Source organism: Rana temporaria, chromosome 11 (assembly GCF_905171775.1).
Source record: "Rana temporaria chromosome 11, aRanTem1.1, whole genome shotgun sequence".
Classification (NCBI taxonomy): domain Eukaryota; kingdom Metazoa; phylum Chordata; class Amphibia; order Anura; family Ranidae; genus Rana; species Rana temporaria.
Genome location: NC_053499.1, coordinates 132,582,021 through 132,599,959, shown reverse-complemented (window position 1 = coordinate 132,599,959; position 17,939 = coordinate 132,582,021). Strand labels below are relative to the sequence as shown.

The 17,939-nt window shown below is 45.2% G+C and overlaps 1 protein-coding gene across 4 annotated transcripts in view; it reads right to left on the bottom strand.

Moving 5' to 3' along the window:
• Window positions 1–634: 634 nt before the first annotated feature.
• Window positions 635–17,939, bottom strand: part of LOC120917707 (c-Maf inducing protein) — a 251,803-nt gene continuing 234,498 nt past the window's right edge. For all 4 annotated transcript variants that reach the window (XM_040329177.1, XM_040329178.1, XM_040329179.1 and 1 more), the window contains 6 exons: window positions 17,341–17,481; window positions 13,079–13,126; window positions 9,234–9,380; window positions 7,053–7,158; window positions 6,873–6,943; window positions 635–1,432 (listed from right to left, as the gene is read on the bottom strand). In XM_040329177.1, the coding sequence (XP_040185111.1) occupies window positions 1,379–1,432; window positions 6,873–6,943; window positions 7,053–7,158; window positions 9,234–9,380; window positions 13,079–13,126; window positions 17,341–17,481 (567 nt within the window). In that variant the 3' untranslated portion in view covers window positions 635–1,378. The remainder of the gene's footprint in view (window positions 1,433–6,872; window positions 6,944–7,052; window positions 7,159–9,233; window positions 9,381–13,078; window positions 13,127–17,340; window positions 17,482–17,939) is intronic.

Genomic DNA, 17,939 nt, shown 5'->3' with positions numbered 1-17,939 from the left:
GTCCCTCTACTAGCTTCAAGGACAGTTAACTGGCCCTTTGTTCAGAAAGACTGGAGACCCCTTTGGTAGATGGTCAGAGCTGGGACTGCAGGTGCAGAGATTTTACTGTTGGAGCTCTGGGAGATGTTGGTAGGAATGTACTTTTTACTGCTGCAGCTTTTCAAGAAGTATAAAACCAAGTGGGCAAGTTAAGGTGCCAGCATCTACTCTGATTTGTAAGATCAGTTTTGGCTGTAATGAGCTTGTAACAGCCCCCATAATATCTCTGCTGCCTTTGCATTGATCTGCCAAGCAATATGTATTTAAACATGTTGTACTGAGACAGGGACAGAGCCAACGCACAAGAAATGTCTGTGTTTCAACATCAGTATTTTATACTGTATGTCAACATTTGAAATGATGGTAAGCCTGAAAGCAATTGAATTTACAATGGAGAAAAGGCAAACATAGGGAACAATGAGATACAGGCATATATTTACAAGATAACATGAACGAGGGCACTGCTTGCAATAACCATAGGCCACAATGATTATATAACCAATATCAGATGACAAAGTGCAATGGTTTTTTTTCTCTCTACCCCAAGCCATTGACACAGCCTGCAGCTGAGGCGATATATATGTATATATATATATCAAATACACCATACATGAACATGGTATTTATTCAAGAAAGCTTTCTGTTCTTAAATCAAAGCAAAAATAAAAACAATACACATACGTTAATAACACAGTCAACAAGACAGCAACAAACTACTTTGTACAGTTCTATCAGCAAAAAAAATTAACATTTTATAAATAAAAAGCAGGTCCCAGACCCGCTGAGTGTGAACCATTTTTTTTTTTTAAATAGGTGAATGAAGTAAATCCTATTTACAACAATATGAATTTGCAGAACAGTTGCAAGGGCAAGAAAAAAAAGGTGCAAAGATGACAATCGTTCTTGTCGCGCTTATGAACTTGCGAGTTCTCATTACGCTGTGAAAGGTCAAAGCGGAATGAGTCCATCCAATCGATCTAAATTAAAAAAAATAAAATAAAAATACAGAACATAGACATTCTTAATTTCTTCCCCTCACTCAGCATGAACATATAGGCATAATAATAATAATAATAATAATAATAAAAAAATTCCAAGAAGGATTCCTCAGTATGATCTTCTTGCAGCTACAAAGTCCTTGTTATCCTTTAATTACGTTAGATTAATCTTGAAATCTTGAAGCTGTAAGTATCAGGCTGGATAAGTCCATCCCCCCTACTTAAAAATGACCTCTAAAATCAAAAACATGGATCGTAGTCCAAGAAGTATCTTGCTCTACAGTTTCTCATCTAGCCAAAAAGACTTGGCAACATGTCCTCCTTCGGTTGATAGTGGAAAATCACCAGGCTTCTGTGTAACGAACATCCACCTCTTTAAGGTTTGGCAGCTTTGCCTGTAAAGAGAAAGACAATTGTTTACCACTATTATCAGCAACTGATCTACTGCAGCATTTTAAAAATGGTGGGCAGTTCACGTCTGCAGGAAAGCATGCTAGCTTTGGGCAGGATTCGACATGGAAGAGGACACTTTTGTTTAAAAAAACAAATACCGTATTTATCGGCGTATGCCGCACACTTTTTTGCCCTGAAAATCAGAGCAAAATCGTGGGTGCGCGGTATACGCCGATACCCGCTTTCCCGCGCCGAGTTTTGAATACTGCGCCGACATATACCGAGCGCAGTACACTCGGGTATAGTCGGCCAGACTCGGCTCCTTCCGCGCTCACGTCCTGGACGTACAGGACGTGAGCGCGAGTGTTGCCGAGCCTGCCCGACAATACACGAGTGTACTGCGCTCGGTATATGTCGGCGCAGTATTCAAAACTCGGCGCGGGGAGGACGCGAGGACGCCGCAGAAGGACGCCGGACCAGACGAAGAGGACACCCGAAGCCCGCAGACGGACCCGACGAAGAGGACACCCGAAGCCCGCAGACGGACCCGACGAAGAGGACACCCGAAGCCCGCAGACGGACCCCGGACCCGACGAAGAGGACACCCGAAGCCGCAGAAGGACGCCGGACCCGACGAAGAGGACACCCGAAGCCCGCAGACAGACCCCGGACCCGACGAAGAGGACACCCGAAGCCCGCAGACGGACCCTGGACCCGACGAAGAGGACACCCGAAGCCGCAGACGGACCCGACGAGGCCGCCAATGGACGCCGCGCAAGACACCAAAACTGTAAGTACAAAAAAAACTTATTTCCACAGGATTGGGGGCCACTTTAGGGGTGCGCGGTATACGCGGGAGCGCGTTATACCGCGATAAATACGGTAAATAAAATGTGCGCGTTTTTAAACCAATGGTTTATATCAGTGGTCTCCAAACTGTTTGATATTTATCCAGCCCTTGAGACATTATATTTCATCCTCTGACACCAACAATAGGAAATAATCCCCCCCCCCCACTGAAACAAAGTGGCACAATTCCTCCCAATGAAACCAACCATGGGGCACAGTTTCTTCAAGTAAGACCAACAATGGGGCATGATTCTTCCCACCCAATGACAACAACGATGGGGCATTTGTTTACTGATGATGGAACATTTTCTACTTCCCATGGCCACAGTCTTGCCCCCCAAAGTCTGAAGGACAGTAAACTGGCCCATTGTTTAGAAAGTTTGAAGACCCCTGGTTTATGTCCTTTTGATAACTGTGTGTAAAACAGCTACTAATTTTAAGTACCGTATATACTCAAATCGAGTTTTTCAGCAAATGTTTTTGTGCTGAAAATGGCCACCTCGGCTTATACTCGAGTCTTCTTTTTGCGCCTGATCTCATGGAATTTGGGGATCCGGTACCGGCCGACCGTAGGTCCCCTTAAACTCAAACTTGGCACACATGTAGCCACACTCTTCCTCTACAAGTGTGCAGTTTGTTGTCTGGGGGACCTACAGCCGGGGAGCACCAATTTTTCAAAGCCGGGCACCCCTTTCATAGACTCCCATGTTAAACGGTAATTTCTCGGGTGACTTTGGGGACCCGGTACCAACCGGTCGGAAGTACACATGTAGCCCCATTTCTCCTCTACAAGTGTGCAAAGTTTGTTGTCTGGGGGACCGGCTTATACTCGAGTATATACGGTAAGTATTCAAAACAAAATGCATTCATGACACTCAGTTTGCAAAGCATTGTGGACTTCTGAAGAAGAAAGTCCAGTACTTCCTACATGTTTGGCGACAGCCTGTATATAACTAGCTAAGCCTGTTCTATTTTTGCTATTGAACATGAGAAGTTATTCAGCTGTGTGTGTAAGTGGATTACTCCTAATCTTCACAGTAAAGAGCTGTAAAAAAAAAAAAAACAACGTTTTTTTTTTTGTTCCTTCTGTAATAGCGTAATATAATTTGCAAGCTAATATGTGCGCTGTAAAGGCAGCTACCAGGCATTAGAGGTAGAAAGTGAGTGAGTGACTTATATAGCGCAGCAAAAAAGTAATGGATTGTTGGCAACCGTGGGCTTTGGTGCCCCTTTGCAGCCGGGTCCCAGGTAGATGCTGCCACTCTTAGAACAGCAGTAACTTAGGAGGAGTCGACGTAGATAGCAGATAAATTAAATCGGTTTAGTGCGGCTGCAGTTAGAACCAGCAGACAACATTCTGTATATGGTTTCCAGAGCTGGTCTGGAAAAAGCTGAACTCAATTAGCCTTGGAGATGATCTGTTCTTTGCTCTCTACAGCTTCTCAATTGGAATACTAGCAGTGCTACACAACATTTATTCAGGGTGTCAGAAACTCTATCAATAGCTCCACCATTGTGCAGAGTTGAAGAAATGTTTGAATTGGCTACTTTTCCACTATACTGGTGTAGTTATTTAAAAATAAAATCTTGTTTTATCAAAATTAAAATTTTTAACTTAAAAACTGAGCTTACTGTGATGGTAAATCCCATAGTCCAACTTCAACTTCTTGGGCTAGAATTATTGCTCTCGCTCTAACGTTTGCGGTGATACCTCATGTGTGGTTTGAACGTCGTTTACATATACAGGCGCGACTTATGTATGCGTTTTCTTCTGCATGCAAGCTCGCAGAGATGGGGGCACTTTCATTTTTGTAAACATCCCTTGTAATAGGAATAGTGCGTGATTGGTCCTCTTTATAGAGAGATGCGAGTTCTATAAAACCCTGCATCTCTCCTCCTGGTTGGAAGGCATCATTAAAAAAACAAAATTAACGATCTGATGCTTTCTAGCTGAGATCTCAGCTTTGTTTACTTCCGACGACCCAGGCGTGACATCATAACGTCATGCCAGGGCCTCCGAGAGTCATAGAGATAATCAAGGGACAGATGGTCCCCTTGTTAATCTAGGACTTCCTTCCAGCATTGGCGGATTCCTTCTCCAGGTCCCTAATCGCACGGGAGAGCCTAGAGAAGCACGTCCCCTCCCGTTGCTGGTAAGAACAATCAAGCGGCTGAACTGCCACTATTATGACTCTTATGGTGTAGGAAATAACAGGCTGAAAAAAACAATATCTGGATGATGCCTGCAGCTGCTCAGATATCATCACTGAAAGCCCAGGACGTCATATGACGGTATGGAGGTGGTTAAACATGCCACAGATTATTCCACATGTGTTGAAGGAAAGAAAATTGCTTGATTCCCCCCATCAGCACTGATGGAATTTCTACCGCTGCGATATTGCTTTCTGACAGCAGGAGGTTTCCCTGCTGTCAGAATACAATGATCACCACCAGCAGCTATTAAAACCTGACAGGGTGGTTGTCAATTGATAGATTGACTTTAGTGCAACCAGCCTGCCCGTAGATGGCTTGAAACTCATCCGGTTCCCGCTGACCGGATTTCGATCCGTCTATGGCTGGCCTAAGTGTCAAACATTTTCACGCTTTTTTTTTTCCCTTTCTCAATCACATCTTCAGTGTTTCAGATATTTAGGAATGCATATGAATGTAGCTACCAGCACCGTAAAATAGCACAATAAATATCGTACTTTGATTTAAGTTTACTAGGCATAAAACATGGAAATTAAAAAGAAATCAGTGTACAAAATGTAACTTTATATTAATCCTTTTGTAAAGGCTGGTTCTGCAGCATGCCATTCTATGCTTGGGTGTGGGAGTTATTTTTATCGCTGCATAAACTAGGTATTCCAAAAAGACGCTCAACACCCAGGAAATGTTATATATGGAACAGAATTCCAGGCAGAAATAACAAGCGTGTCACATGGCTGGGTGTGTGTGCAGACAGGATAGGACCGTGGGGTAGTTAGGATCTTGTGGAGATTTAAGCCTTTGCTGATTAATTTAAAGCTGGATAATTAAAGTTCTGTATCTCCAGTTGTAATAAGCTGGTACATACATTGTCTGGCATCTGCTGCAAGGCTGGTTAGGAAGGTTCTACATTATAAATAGGTTAAGCGAGACCAAATTAGAAAAATGCACAAGTGATATACTGTACAGCACTCAGCCATTCATTTCAAAAAGGAAATTCAACCTTTTTGCAAGAACCCTACAGTAACAGAACAGTAGAAATAATAAAGACAAGCCTTTAATAAAGCGAGCCTTTTTGATATATGAAAACCGAAAATCCAGCCTAACAGTACCCGTTTTTAACTTTAATAACCAGAAACCCTCTTTCGTGCATCCCAGATGTCCTAGAACTATAGGCTGAATATAAAGCTTTACGGCCTCTTGCACACAGACGTAATATTTTACTGATGTTAATACTCCGGATTTTAATGACAAGATAATAGATACCGAGTAACCGCATGTGGACCGCCTACCGCAGATTTAGACGCGCTGGATCACGTGCCCACTACCTGGAACTGATGTATCATGTACATCAGGGGTCTCCAACCCCCGGTCCGCGGCCCACTACCGGGCCGCAGCCTGTTTGCTGGTGGGCCGCGAAGCCTGCGCTATCTGAGGTGCGGCGGTGGTGGGCGAACAGAGAGATTGCCGCCATCACCGCACTTCCGCCCACACAGCCCCGCTGCACTTCCGCCCACACAGTTAGGGGTGAAGCAGGCGAGCAGAGAGATGACATTTTCTCCCACTGCTCGCCCGCATCACTTCTGTTCAGCCCGGCGCCCCCCCCCCTCCGCGAGTGAAGCCAGGCAGCAGCGGCAGCGCTCAGACAACAGCGGCAGCGCTCGGCTATGACATCCAGGGCAGGTAGAGCGAGAGGTGAGCAATCTGCAGCTGGTGGCATGTGACTGGCAATCTGCAGCTGGTGGCATGTGACTGGCAATCTGCAGCTGGTGGCATGTGGCTGGCAATCTGCAGCTGGTGGCATGTGGCTGGCAATCTGCATCTGGTGGCATGTGGCTGGCAATCTGCATCTAGTGGCAGATTCGGCATTATGGTAAGTTTAACTATTTAATTTTTATATTACAATATAATAATAAAAATAATGTGCTTCAATCATCCTGATTAACCATGGTGTTGTGATGATTGAAGTGCTAACACCTGTCATATTGGCCGCGAAAAACCGCATCGTCGGCCCGCATCATCGGGCCTTGGCACAATTTTCATCCACAATGCCGGTCCCCGGTGCCAAAAAGGTTGGGGACCACTGATGTACATGATCCAGCACTTCCAGGTAGGGGGCGCTCATGCGCTGCCCCGGCTGTGCTGCCATTCGCTGCAGCACAAGTCGGTCGGTGTGTCCTAGCCAATGATTTATGTCGGAAACCTGCCCGTTGGCTGAGCGAATGACAGAAGAAAGCCCTCTGTAGGTAAACAACACACGGCTCTCTACTGTCCGCAGCAATGTGCCGAGTAAAAAACAGAAAAAACTGGCCCTTTGTTTGACAAGTTTGGAGACCCCTGGCATATACAGTAGATAATAGAAGATAAAAAAAATTCTGGGCTTACCTTAAGATCCTCATAAGTGTCCGCCGACAGTTTGGTGCTGTTCATGTTTAAGCTGCAGAGGCTCTTCATAGCTAAATATAAAATAGAGAAATGTTATATATGTACAGTATAGCAAACCGCTAGAAAGACAAATAAGCGGAGGACTATAGAAACGTGGGATGATAAAGGGAGACGTCTTACAGCTCAGTGCCAGCAGCCCAGCATCTGTGACGGGAGTTTCACACAGGTTGAGAACTTGCAGCGCAGTGAGGTGTTCAGATAAAACCCGCAACCCAGCATCTCCAAACTGCAAAGAAAACGGACAAGTATTACTGTATTTGTATATCTACAATCTAATTTGTGAAATCAAATACAATCACACCGTTTATGGAGAACATACCTAGACATTCTTGATCACCATTGTGCTCCCTGAAACCAGGGTGGCCGTCAAAGACCCTACTGCATGCTGACCAGCCTCAAGGTGGCTATCTCCTGGCCAGTTTCCTGGAATCTGGGTTTTTGATGACCAGGCTAACTTCAAAAAGTACAGTTGCCAGCCACAATCGGAGCCAACAACCTTCATGTGACATGGTAAAAGGTCTTCTCCTGGAAGGAGAGGTGGGTACCACTATCCATATTCAAGCTTTCATTGCCGGTTTATAGTACTTAAACACAGTGGGCCAGATTCATGTAGATCAGCGGATCTTTAGATCCGCTAGATCTACGTGTTTTACGATCCGCCGGTGCAATTTAGCGAGGCTAGTGCATGATTCATCAAGCACTTACCTCGCAAATTGCACCGTCGGATCCTAACTCCCCCCGGCGGAATGCAAATTCCGCGGCTAGGGGGAGTGTACAATTTAAATCAGGCGCGTTCCCGCGCCAATTTAACTGTGCATGCGCCGCCGATGAAAAGGCCCAGTGCGCATGCTCCAAATGACGTCGCTATTGTTTTCGGCGGCTAGGTTACTTACGGCCATCCGTATTCCCGACGGACTTATGCAAACGACGTAACAAATTTAAAACTCGGCGCGGGAACGTCGGCCATACTTAACATTAGCTACCCCTCATATAGCAGGGGTAGCTATCCGCCGGAAAAAGCCGAACGCAAACGACGTTGAAAAAGAGCGACGGGGGGGCGTACGGACGTGAATCGGCGGTTCTCCTCATTTGCATATGCGACGTGTAAAAAAAAAAAAGTGACGACACCTAGCGGCCGGCGGGAGATTACAGCCTAAGATTCGACTGGTGTAAGTCACTTACACCAGTCGGATCTAAGGGAGATCTATGCGGAACTGATTCTTATGAATCAGTCGCATAGATCCGACCGTGGGATCTCACAGATCCGACGGCGAATCAGGAGATCCGCCGTCGTATCTCTTGATGAATCTGCCCCAGTGGATCCAAAAAGTATTCACAGCGCTTCACTTTTTCCACATTTGGTTATGTCACAGCCTTATTCCAAAATAGATTAAATTCATTATTTTCCTCAAAATTCGACAAATATTACCCCATAATGACAATGTGAAAGAAGCTTGCTTGAAATCACAAGTACAAACACAGCACCCCCCTGCGCCTGCTCACAGCTACGCCGGATCACTGCGTATGCCGTGAACATAACGTACGCCCAGCCAGACACACGTCCAACGCACAATACGCCGGCTTGTGTTCCCTGGTGCAGACCTGTGTATGTCTGTTGCCGGGTTGCACCTCATTTATGGGGAATAACTCTACGCCGGACGTACAACTTACGCGCATCTCGCGTAGCATGCGTCGGGCACACGCACGTTCATGAATCAGTGTACTTTCCTCATTTGCATGTTTGAATAGCTAATCAATGGGAGCAGCACCATGCGCCCAGACCATATGTGCTCCCACCCTATGCCGGCGTGTGCAAGCTACCTTGGCGGGGTGTAGCCTGTTTTTAGGCGCATGTTGGTTTGTGGGTCTGGCGCACACATACGCCGAAGCACATTTGCACTTACGTCGGCGTAACGTGTTATACGTCGGCGTAAGTGCTTTGTGAATCTGGGCCTTAGAGTGCCATTGATAGATGTCCGGGAAGCGTTAAAAACACAACCCAACCGCCTATTTTCAACGTCTGTGTAAAAAAAGCCATTAAAGAAAAGTGGTGTCTCAGAAAAGAACATTTTTGGCAAATAAAATATATATCAGAAAACTCAGAACTAGCAGCAAACAGTCGGATAGAAAGGAATTTTCAAAATGTCAGGCCCTCTGTACTACGGGGTACGCTGTAGAAAACGGGAAATGTGGTCGCGTCATTTCTGTCATTTACTGTACTTCTGCATGAGAACCTGTTAGCTCCCCGCCTACTACATCCTGTCAGCCGTTCACCACAACCCCATCCTTCCTTCTACATACCTGAGTTGACCACAGGTTGAGCTGTTTGAGTGAAGGCAGCTTGATGAGTTGCTCAGCACAGGCACTCGTTACATTGGTGAAGGCCAGACTGAGGTTTTCTAGGTTTCCGAAAGAGCCAGAGCTCAGTAACCTGGCGAGATCCGCATCCTGAAAACAGAGTGCTCCTTTTAGAATATATACCAAGGCAAAAATCTCTACCATTTGGGTTTGTGATCAAATACAGATAAATATAATGCAGGGATTTGCCAATACTAGTGACCAACTTTCCTGCCATCTTAAAAAAAAAAAAAAAAAAATCTGCCTTTATTGGCACAAGCTCCACCCCCAAATGACATATATTTGGTTATAGCCCAAACCTCTATCAAGCTCCACTCATTTTAAAGTGGAGTTCCACCCATAAATATAACATTACATCAGTAGTTTTAAAAAAATGTCATTAGTCCTTTACGATTTTTTTTTTTTTTTTAGATGCCTTCAAAGTGTTGTTGCTAGGCAGAATAGTTAATCTTCCCACTTCCTGCACCTAGGTGCTTAATGCACCGCAAAGATGCCTGGGAATGTAGTGGGTGTAACTTTCCAGGAGTCTGTGCACTCCCCAGTCTCAAAGAATCATGTGACTTGGACAGTACAGGTGCTGAAACCTGATCTGACACTGCTTGTGCAGCACTGAGCATGTGCAAGGCTGAAATCCAGGAAGTCATACAGTCTGGCTTCATGATGCCCACACTTAAGATGGCCCCAGTCAATTTCTATTTTATAAAGTGTCTAAATGCTGTAACAACCTAACAAAACAGACCTTAGTTTACAGACTAACTTTACTAGAATACATTAAGCTTGTGTATTACAGGGGTATTTATATTTAAAAAGTGAAATTGTGGCCGGAACGCCGCTTTAAGGTAAGAAAAATATTAATTATTACGCCAATGCAATTAAAGTGGTTGTAAACCCCAGACATGAAATATGAACAAAGCATATCCCCTCTAGACAGGCAATAAATGGTTCAAATCTCAGCTGCTTCAGCAGGAACTGGCTGAGATTCGAACCATGTATGGGCAGGCTGACTGTACCAGGTTGATCGATCAGCTTGGGTACAACCAGCCTGCTGGATTTTACTTGCAATTGTCGCTAGCAGCTGCTAGCAAAATTCACTGTCATCTCCCGGCAGGAGGGATTCCTGCATTAAAACTGACTGTGGATATATTTATGGGTCTACAACCACTTTAATGGGGTTGTAAAGGTACAATTTTTTTTCTCCTAAATAGCTTCCTTTACCTTAGTGCAGTCCTCCTTCACTTACCTCATCCTTCCATTTTGCTTTTAAATGTCCTTATTTCTTCTGAGAAATCCTCACTTCCTGTTCTTCTGTCTGTAACTCCACACAGTAATGCAAGGCTTTCTCCCTAGTGTGGAGTGTCGTGCTCGCCCCCTCTCTTGGACTACGGGAGAGTCAGGACGCCCACTAACACACAGCTCCTTTATCTGCAACGTAGAGAGCATCCTGACTCTCCTGTAGTCCAAGGTAGGGGGCGAGCACCAGGGGCGGACTGACCATTGAGTCACTCGGGCACTGCCCGAGGGCCCCATGTCACTAGGGGGCCCCATCAGGGTTGCTGGCTCAGTAAAACCAGGGACAGTATGTTAAAATCTATGTTTTTTTTACATCTGTGCCTGATATGTCTGAAACCAACATGCTTCTGATGTGAAAATCCCGAGATTTAAGCTGCCCCGCCTCTGCACTGCCTCCTGGCGTGGTGGCCATCTGTAAGCCCGGGGGCCCCATAGTCTTCTATTGCCCGGGGGCCCCATGAGTTGTCAGTCCGCCCCTGGCGAGCACGACACTCCACACTAGGGAGAAAGCCTCGCATTACTGTGTGGAGTTACAGACAGAAGAACAGGAAGTGAGAATTTCTCAGACGAAATAAGGACATTTAAAAGCAAAATGGAAGGATGAGGTAAGTGAAGGAGGACTGCACTAAGGTAAAGGAAGCTATTTAGGAAAAAAAAATACCTTTATAACCCCTTTACGTTAACCTGCTGCTTTGCCCTTTAAGAATTGTTTATAGTTGTGCACTATATATATATATATATTAAATCTTAGTTGAAAACTGCATCACAGAGCACAATGAGTTTGCTATAAGAGTAAAGCAGGACCCGTTTGCCTCCAGGCTCTCACTCTATAATTGGAACCTCCTTACTTTCATCAAGTGTAAATTGCAGCTTCAGCTATTGAGTTCTATAAACTCCAGCCATTTTTCAGCAAAGCGGGTAAGAAAAACAAGGCATGTGTGGTCCGACTGCTATGTAAAAATGTCTATAGACAACATTTTGTCTTTAGTCCTGACTATAATGAGCAAAGAACATATATGTAAAACCACTATACATTCCCTATAAGCGACCCTGTCACTATTTTAAAAATGGAATTTTCAAAAGAGCCATGGCCAAAATCTTCACATCCAACACTTCCTGGATTGCTGGATGCTTGTGCCGCCCTATCATGCGCTGTGGTTCCTCATGCCAGCTCCTAGGTTTCTACAGAACGCAGCAGTGATGCAGGGGCCAGCAGAAGGTCCCACAGTGGGGATGAGACCCCTGCAGTTGTTCTGGATGCAGAAGACTTTTGCAGCGGTTGCTCAAGAAAATAATGAATACTGGCAGCACAAGGGGGAGGGACAGGTAAGTATTAACAGCCCTATTTTTCAGGGTATATTTATATCAATTACTTATATTGCGCCATCAATTTATGCAGCACTGCATATAAAATATACGGTCACATCAGTCCCTGCCCCCAAGGAACTGACAATTTAAGGTATCCAACTCGCATTCATACACTAGGGACAATTTAGACAGGAGCCAATTAACCTACCAGCATGTCTTTGGCGTGTGGGAGGAAACTCACACAGGGAGAACATACAAACTCCATGCAGGTAGTGCCTTGGTTGGCATACAAGCCGGCGCCCCCCAGTGCTGCTAGGAGGAAGTGCTAACCACTTAGCTGCCCTATGTATTGTTTAAAAAGGAGACATATTTGCTTTAACCACTTAAGGACCCCCTACCAACGATATAAGTATGCCGAATGGCACGGTTGGGCACAATCACGTACCTGTACGTGTCTCTAAGTCCCGGTCCGAAGCTCCGCGACCGCGGACCCGATTGCCACCGGTGTACCGCGATCGGTCACCGGAGCTGAAAAACGGGGAGAGGTGAGTGTAAACACACCTTCCCTGTTCTTCACTGTGGCAGTGTCAGTGATCGCCTGTTCCGTGATATAGGGAAAGACGATCACTGACGTCACACGTCCAGCCACGCCCCCCTACAGTTAGAAACACATATGAGGTCACACTTAACCCCTACAGTGCCCCCTAGTGGTTAACTCCTAAACGGCAATTGTCATTTTCACAGTAATCAGTGCATTTTTATAGCACTTTTTGCTGTGAAAATGGCAATGGTCCCAAAAATGTGTCAAAATTGTCCGATTTGTCCGCCATAATGTCGCAGTCACAAAAAATGTTTAATTTTTTTCAAAATTGTCGCTCTATTTTTGTTTATAGTGCAAAAAATAAAAACCGCAGAGGTGATCAAATACCTACAAAAGAAAGCTCTATTTGTGGGGAAAAAAAGGACGCCAATTTTGTTTGGGAGCCACGTCGCACGACCGCGCAATTGTCAGTTAAAGCGACGCAGTGCCGAATCGCAAAAAGGGGCAAGGTCCTTAACCTGCATAATGGTCCGGGTCTTAAGTGGTTAATTAACATTCCTTTTTGGGTTTTCTGCTACTGGCTATAGATAACCAGTTAATAAAAATGGAATTGCAGGTAAAAGCAAAAATATTCTGAAGATATGCTTACTGTGGACTTAGATGGCAGTGTTAGGCGAGTGGGACCTCCTTTTCTTTGCTGGAAGCACAATAAATAAAACGGTCAACATATGAAATATAACAATATTGCAAATGACTTATAAATAATTGTAATTCTAATGACTGTTAACCTGCTTATAATTAGTTTTATCACTGAAAACATAAAAACAAAATATAATAAGTGAAAAGATTATTTCTTAGTAGACAGACGTTTCTTCTTATTTAAAAGATGTCTAAAGTCAAAATGTTTCTTTTTTTTTTTGGATAGAGACTCAATAGGGCGTGGGAGAATATCTAGTGAGGGAGTCACAGGAACACATGTCCCCACTGGAAGATTTCCCCTCTATTCCTGTTCAAGGGCAACTCAAATTTCGATTTGTTTTGTAACATTGGTAAACAGGATAATTAGAGTGTGAACCTTCCTTAAAGTCCCCCCGAAACGCGTTGGCTTCATTAGACTGTTGCTATTTTAAATAAAACTTTATTTCAAAAATATATCTACTGGACATCAGGCGCTCTTTTACATTCTCTTTTCTCGAAAACATGAAGAATTAACCAGTAGGTCGTACCCGGAGGCAGCAACCCCAGACCCTGATAGGGCCCACTACCCCTCTCTTTTAGCTGGGCAACAACCTTCAGAAGAAAATCCTTCCTACCTGCCCACACTACCACATATTCACAAGCAGTGACTGATCCATTCAGTCTACCGCGATCTCCACCCCCAAAGTTAGGGCTCTTTCACATGGTCGGCCCGTTCAGGTCCGCCTGCCAGTTTTTTAGGCGGACCTGAACGGGCGCTCCGTGCTCCTCTATGGAGCCGCGGATGTCAGCGGTGACACGCCCGCTGACATCCGACCCGCTCCGATCCACCAAAGTGTGACGGAGGAAAAACATACTTTTCCATCCGTCTGGCGGATCGGGTGAACACGGACAGCCGGTCCGTGTTCATCCGATCCCCCCCATAGGGGAGAGCGGAGAAAAGACAGGGCGGTCCATGCACAGTGTGCGGGGACCGCCCTGTCATCCGTCGGCTCAGCGGGGATCAACGGAGCGATCCTTGCTGAGCAAGCAGAGGTTCACGGGTCATTACTGATTCGCCCCGTGTGAAAGGGGCCTTACACAGACAGCAATAGAAACATAACCGTGGTTCTAGCCCCTCACCAATCTATCCAAATCTAAAAAAAAAAAAAAGTTAAACTTTAGTCTAACTTTTGTCTACTAACACATAGCAATACAAATGTGAAAAAAAGTATTTTATCCAAGCTAAAAAAACTAAAGTTTGGGATGAAGTTAGGTTTTAGCTGCAGGTGAACTGTAATGCAGTCAGCAGTGCCCACTGGATATTTGCCCCATTATGGGCTCATTTATCATACAAATAGAAAATTCCCCATATGTCTCGAAGAAGCAATGGGGAAGGGGGATTTGATTGCGCCACAACAAAAAAACATACATGAAATACATATTTCCACATTAAAATCAAGAGTATGTAAAAACCTCACTCATCAGCTACAGTCTGGTATAGGAAGTATACGCGGTGTGTCTAAAAAGTTAGGTGAATAGTCCAATATCTCAATGCGCATGCACATGGCTATCCAGGGACACGTCGAAAAGTGCTACCTAACGCGGAGCACATGTAACTGTCAGGGTAAACCTGCTGTGGGCAGGCGACGTAGTCAGTGTGGGAAGTAGGGTCACAGTGCAATGGAGCAAGGAGTGAACATCAAGATCTGCTACAAATTGGGGAAAACGGTGACGGGGATGCAAGCGATTTTGGTAAAAGTGTACGGGACAGAAGCTGTGAGCAGAAAATGTGTTTATGACTGGTTCAAGCGCTTTCGCGACTGGAAGGAAACGACTGAGGGTGAGCCACTTTCAGGTTGGCCGTCGACAGGCAGAACCCCAGTCATGATCGAGTGTGACAAATGCTGGCGCGAGATCGGTGACCGACTCTACAACTGATGGTGGAGGAATTGGGCATTAGCAAGGACACGGTGCGCACCATCATCTACAAAGATTTGGGTAAGCGGAAGATCTGTTCCTGGTTTGTGCCGCACAAGATGACAGACTAACAGAAAGCTAAATGAGTGCCAACCTCTGGAGATTTCAGTGCCATGTGTGACAAGGATCCATCCTTTCTGTGAACCATCGTCACAGAGGAGAAGACCTGGTGCTACCAATCAGCAATCGATAGATCCAATCGGCAATCGATGGAATGGCATTCACCGACTTCCCCACAACCCAAAAAGAGTCACCTGCAGAAGTCCAAGGTCAAGACAATGTTTTGCGGAAGTGGCGGCAATCCAAGAATGTGTGACAGCTGTTCTGCGATCAATTCCTAAGGAGGCCTTTGGTGACAGTTTCCAGAAGTTTTATGAACATTGCCAAAAGTGTATTGTGAAGGATGACAATTTTTTTGAAGACCTATAAAAGGTCATTTGTTTCTATCTTCTGTTTTGTTTGTTTTCTGATACCATTCACTGAACTTTTTAGACTTGCATCTCAATACTCATGTAGCGGCCTGCTACTCTTTAGCCGGCGCTGCTTTCAATTTAGAGGGTAGTCAGAGTTAGCTGACTCAGACCGTATGATTTTTTCCAAATTTGGGCCTCTGTTCCAGCCATGGCTGTACTGAGTGACCACTATTGTTGTCTGGGGTGCCGTTACCACCCCAGGCCAAGGGTGGCAGCAGACAGGTCAAGGTGTTTTGGGTGTTCCCCTTCGGCAGCCAATCAGTGGAGGTTGGTCGTCCCACTGTGCATGCTGGGGAGGAGTACTTAAGGGACAGACGACATTGGCCCGGGGTCATCGATCGCTGGTCTGTCATCCCACCACCCACTGTGTGTGGCCCTCCTGGCCGGGGGGTGTGTGTTTAAGTGTTCCTGGCTTCGTGACCACGTTGGTCCGGGGTTGTGATATATCCAAGTAGGCCCGGTAGTCAGACTGGGTCTACGTTTGCAGAGTGGTCCTGTGCTGTCTGTCCTGAGGGAGGAAGCCACTCGATGAAGAACCTGTCTTGGAGAGCACCGAGCAAAAGGCTGGTATCTCAGGAAAGGCCTTGAACTTCATCGAAGGACGCACCATTTCTGAAAGGCTGAATGATGGTCGCCTGTCAGTTCTAAGTTCACAAGAAGTTGATCAGGAGTGATCCGGGTGCTTAATCCGGCGTTGAGAGGATTTTGGACCGAATATACCTTCATCTGTGTGAAGGTATGTGGCAGAGACTTTACCAAATTTTCCGTGCGCCATCTCGGCTGCTAGGCTAGTGAGAGAGGCCTATCCGGGTGCATAATACCCACTCTGGCTAGAGTGGCGACAAAAGCTGTGTTGCTGGAAGCAAGAGTGTTTCCGGACAGAAGTTGTGCACCTGAACCCATTACCTGTTACCCTTCCACCTCTTCAACTACTTCTTTTATTCTTTTACCAAGTTCAGCAAATACTGTATTTATTGGCGTACAACACTCACTTTTTTACCCTGAAAATAGAAGGTAAACTGTGCCTGCGTGTTATACGCAGGGGGCTGTGGAAAGTTTTTTTCCTGAAACTTCCCTGCGTGTTATATGCCTGTGCATGTTATACGCCGATAAATACGGTAAATCAAAGAAAAATAAGTCTAAGTGTGGACATTGAGGTAACAGGCCGTCCAAAACAAACCAGCAGCTCCTCCGGGGGTAGTGCTACACTCATGAGAGAGGACATGTGGGTCGACGTGTTTCACTTCAGAAGAGCTTCTTCAGGATCCACTTAATTATTCACTCTTTAAGATATCATAGCCATCACATGGATGCAAAAAAAAAAAAGATGGTTCCAGAGGAGTTCAGAAAAAGGAAAGATAATTGTCTTAATGGTGTCCACAATATCATTCTTCTGTATATCAATGTAATACACTAATCCCTATATAAAGGGAGATATAAAGTTTAAAAGGATAGATATGAAAAACAGCAAAATAGGCCAGATTGTGGCACCCCTCCGCCACTTCTGACAATATCTGCGCCTGCGGTTATTTGATATCAGCCAACAACTGATGAACCACATATAGTATAATGAGGCATAGCACTGAGAGGCTGTCACATAGTGGTGAGGTGTCCACTTAATGGTGGCAACCATTTAAATTTCTGCATCTCCCCAGGTGATCTATCCTCACACACATAACAATTGTGTTCTCACAACATAGTCATCTCCATAGACAGTAAATTGTGCAAAAAACTACACGTACAACACTTTTTTAGCACATTTTTGGTGAAATGCAGAACTTACCAGCTCCTTGAGTTCCCGCTGTCTGTCGCAAAGCTGCTCGTACATTTTCTTTCCTACATCTGTACTCTCCAGGGTAGATATGATCTGCAGCTGTGTGTCATTGTTTTCTATGATGTTGTATTCCAGCATTAGACAAAGGATCTGAAAACCACAACACAAGAATTTCAAAGCAAGCTCAAAGCTAAACAAAAAGATGCCAGTTAATAACTGCAATTGAACAGCAGCAACTCATTACTTTTTTTTTTTCTTTGTTTCTTTCTGCCAGTTTCCAATGGGAGACTACTTATTATGCAAATCGGTGTCTGCCTGAGTCTAGTCCAAAAGCCAAAGTATGTGCCTGTACCCAAACTCTGTCTTGATAATGGGCAGTTTGTTTAAACCTGGCAAGAGTTTATGTAAGCAGACAGGCTTGTGTGACAGAGCAGAAATGGGAGTGTTCGTACAGAGAAGTCCTGCAAAGGCCGAGATGTTGTGCCAATAATGGAAAAGAGCGCATGTTCTAGATCAGTGGTTCTCAACCACCGGGCCATGGCCTCCTTTCCGAGCCCCCAGCTAGCTGCAAATCTTCTAACCTACCACAGCACCTCCCAGCTCCCCAG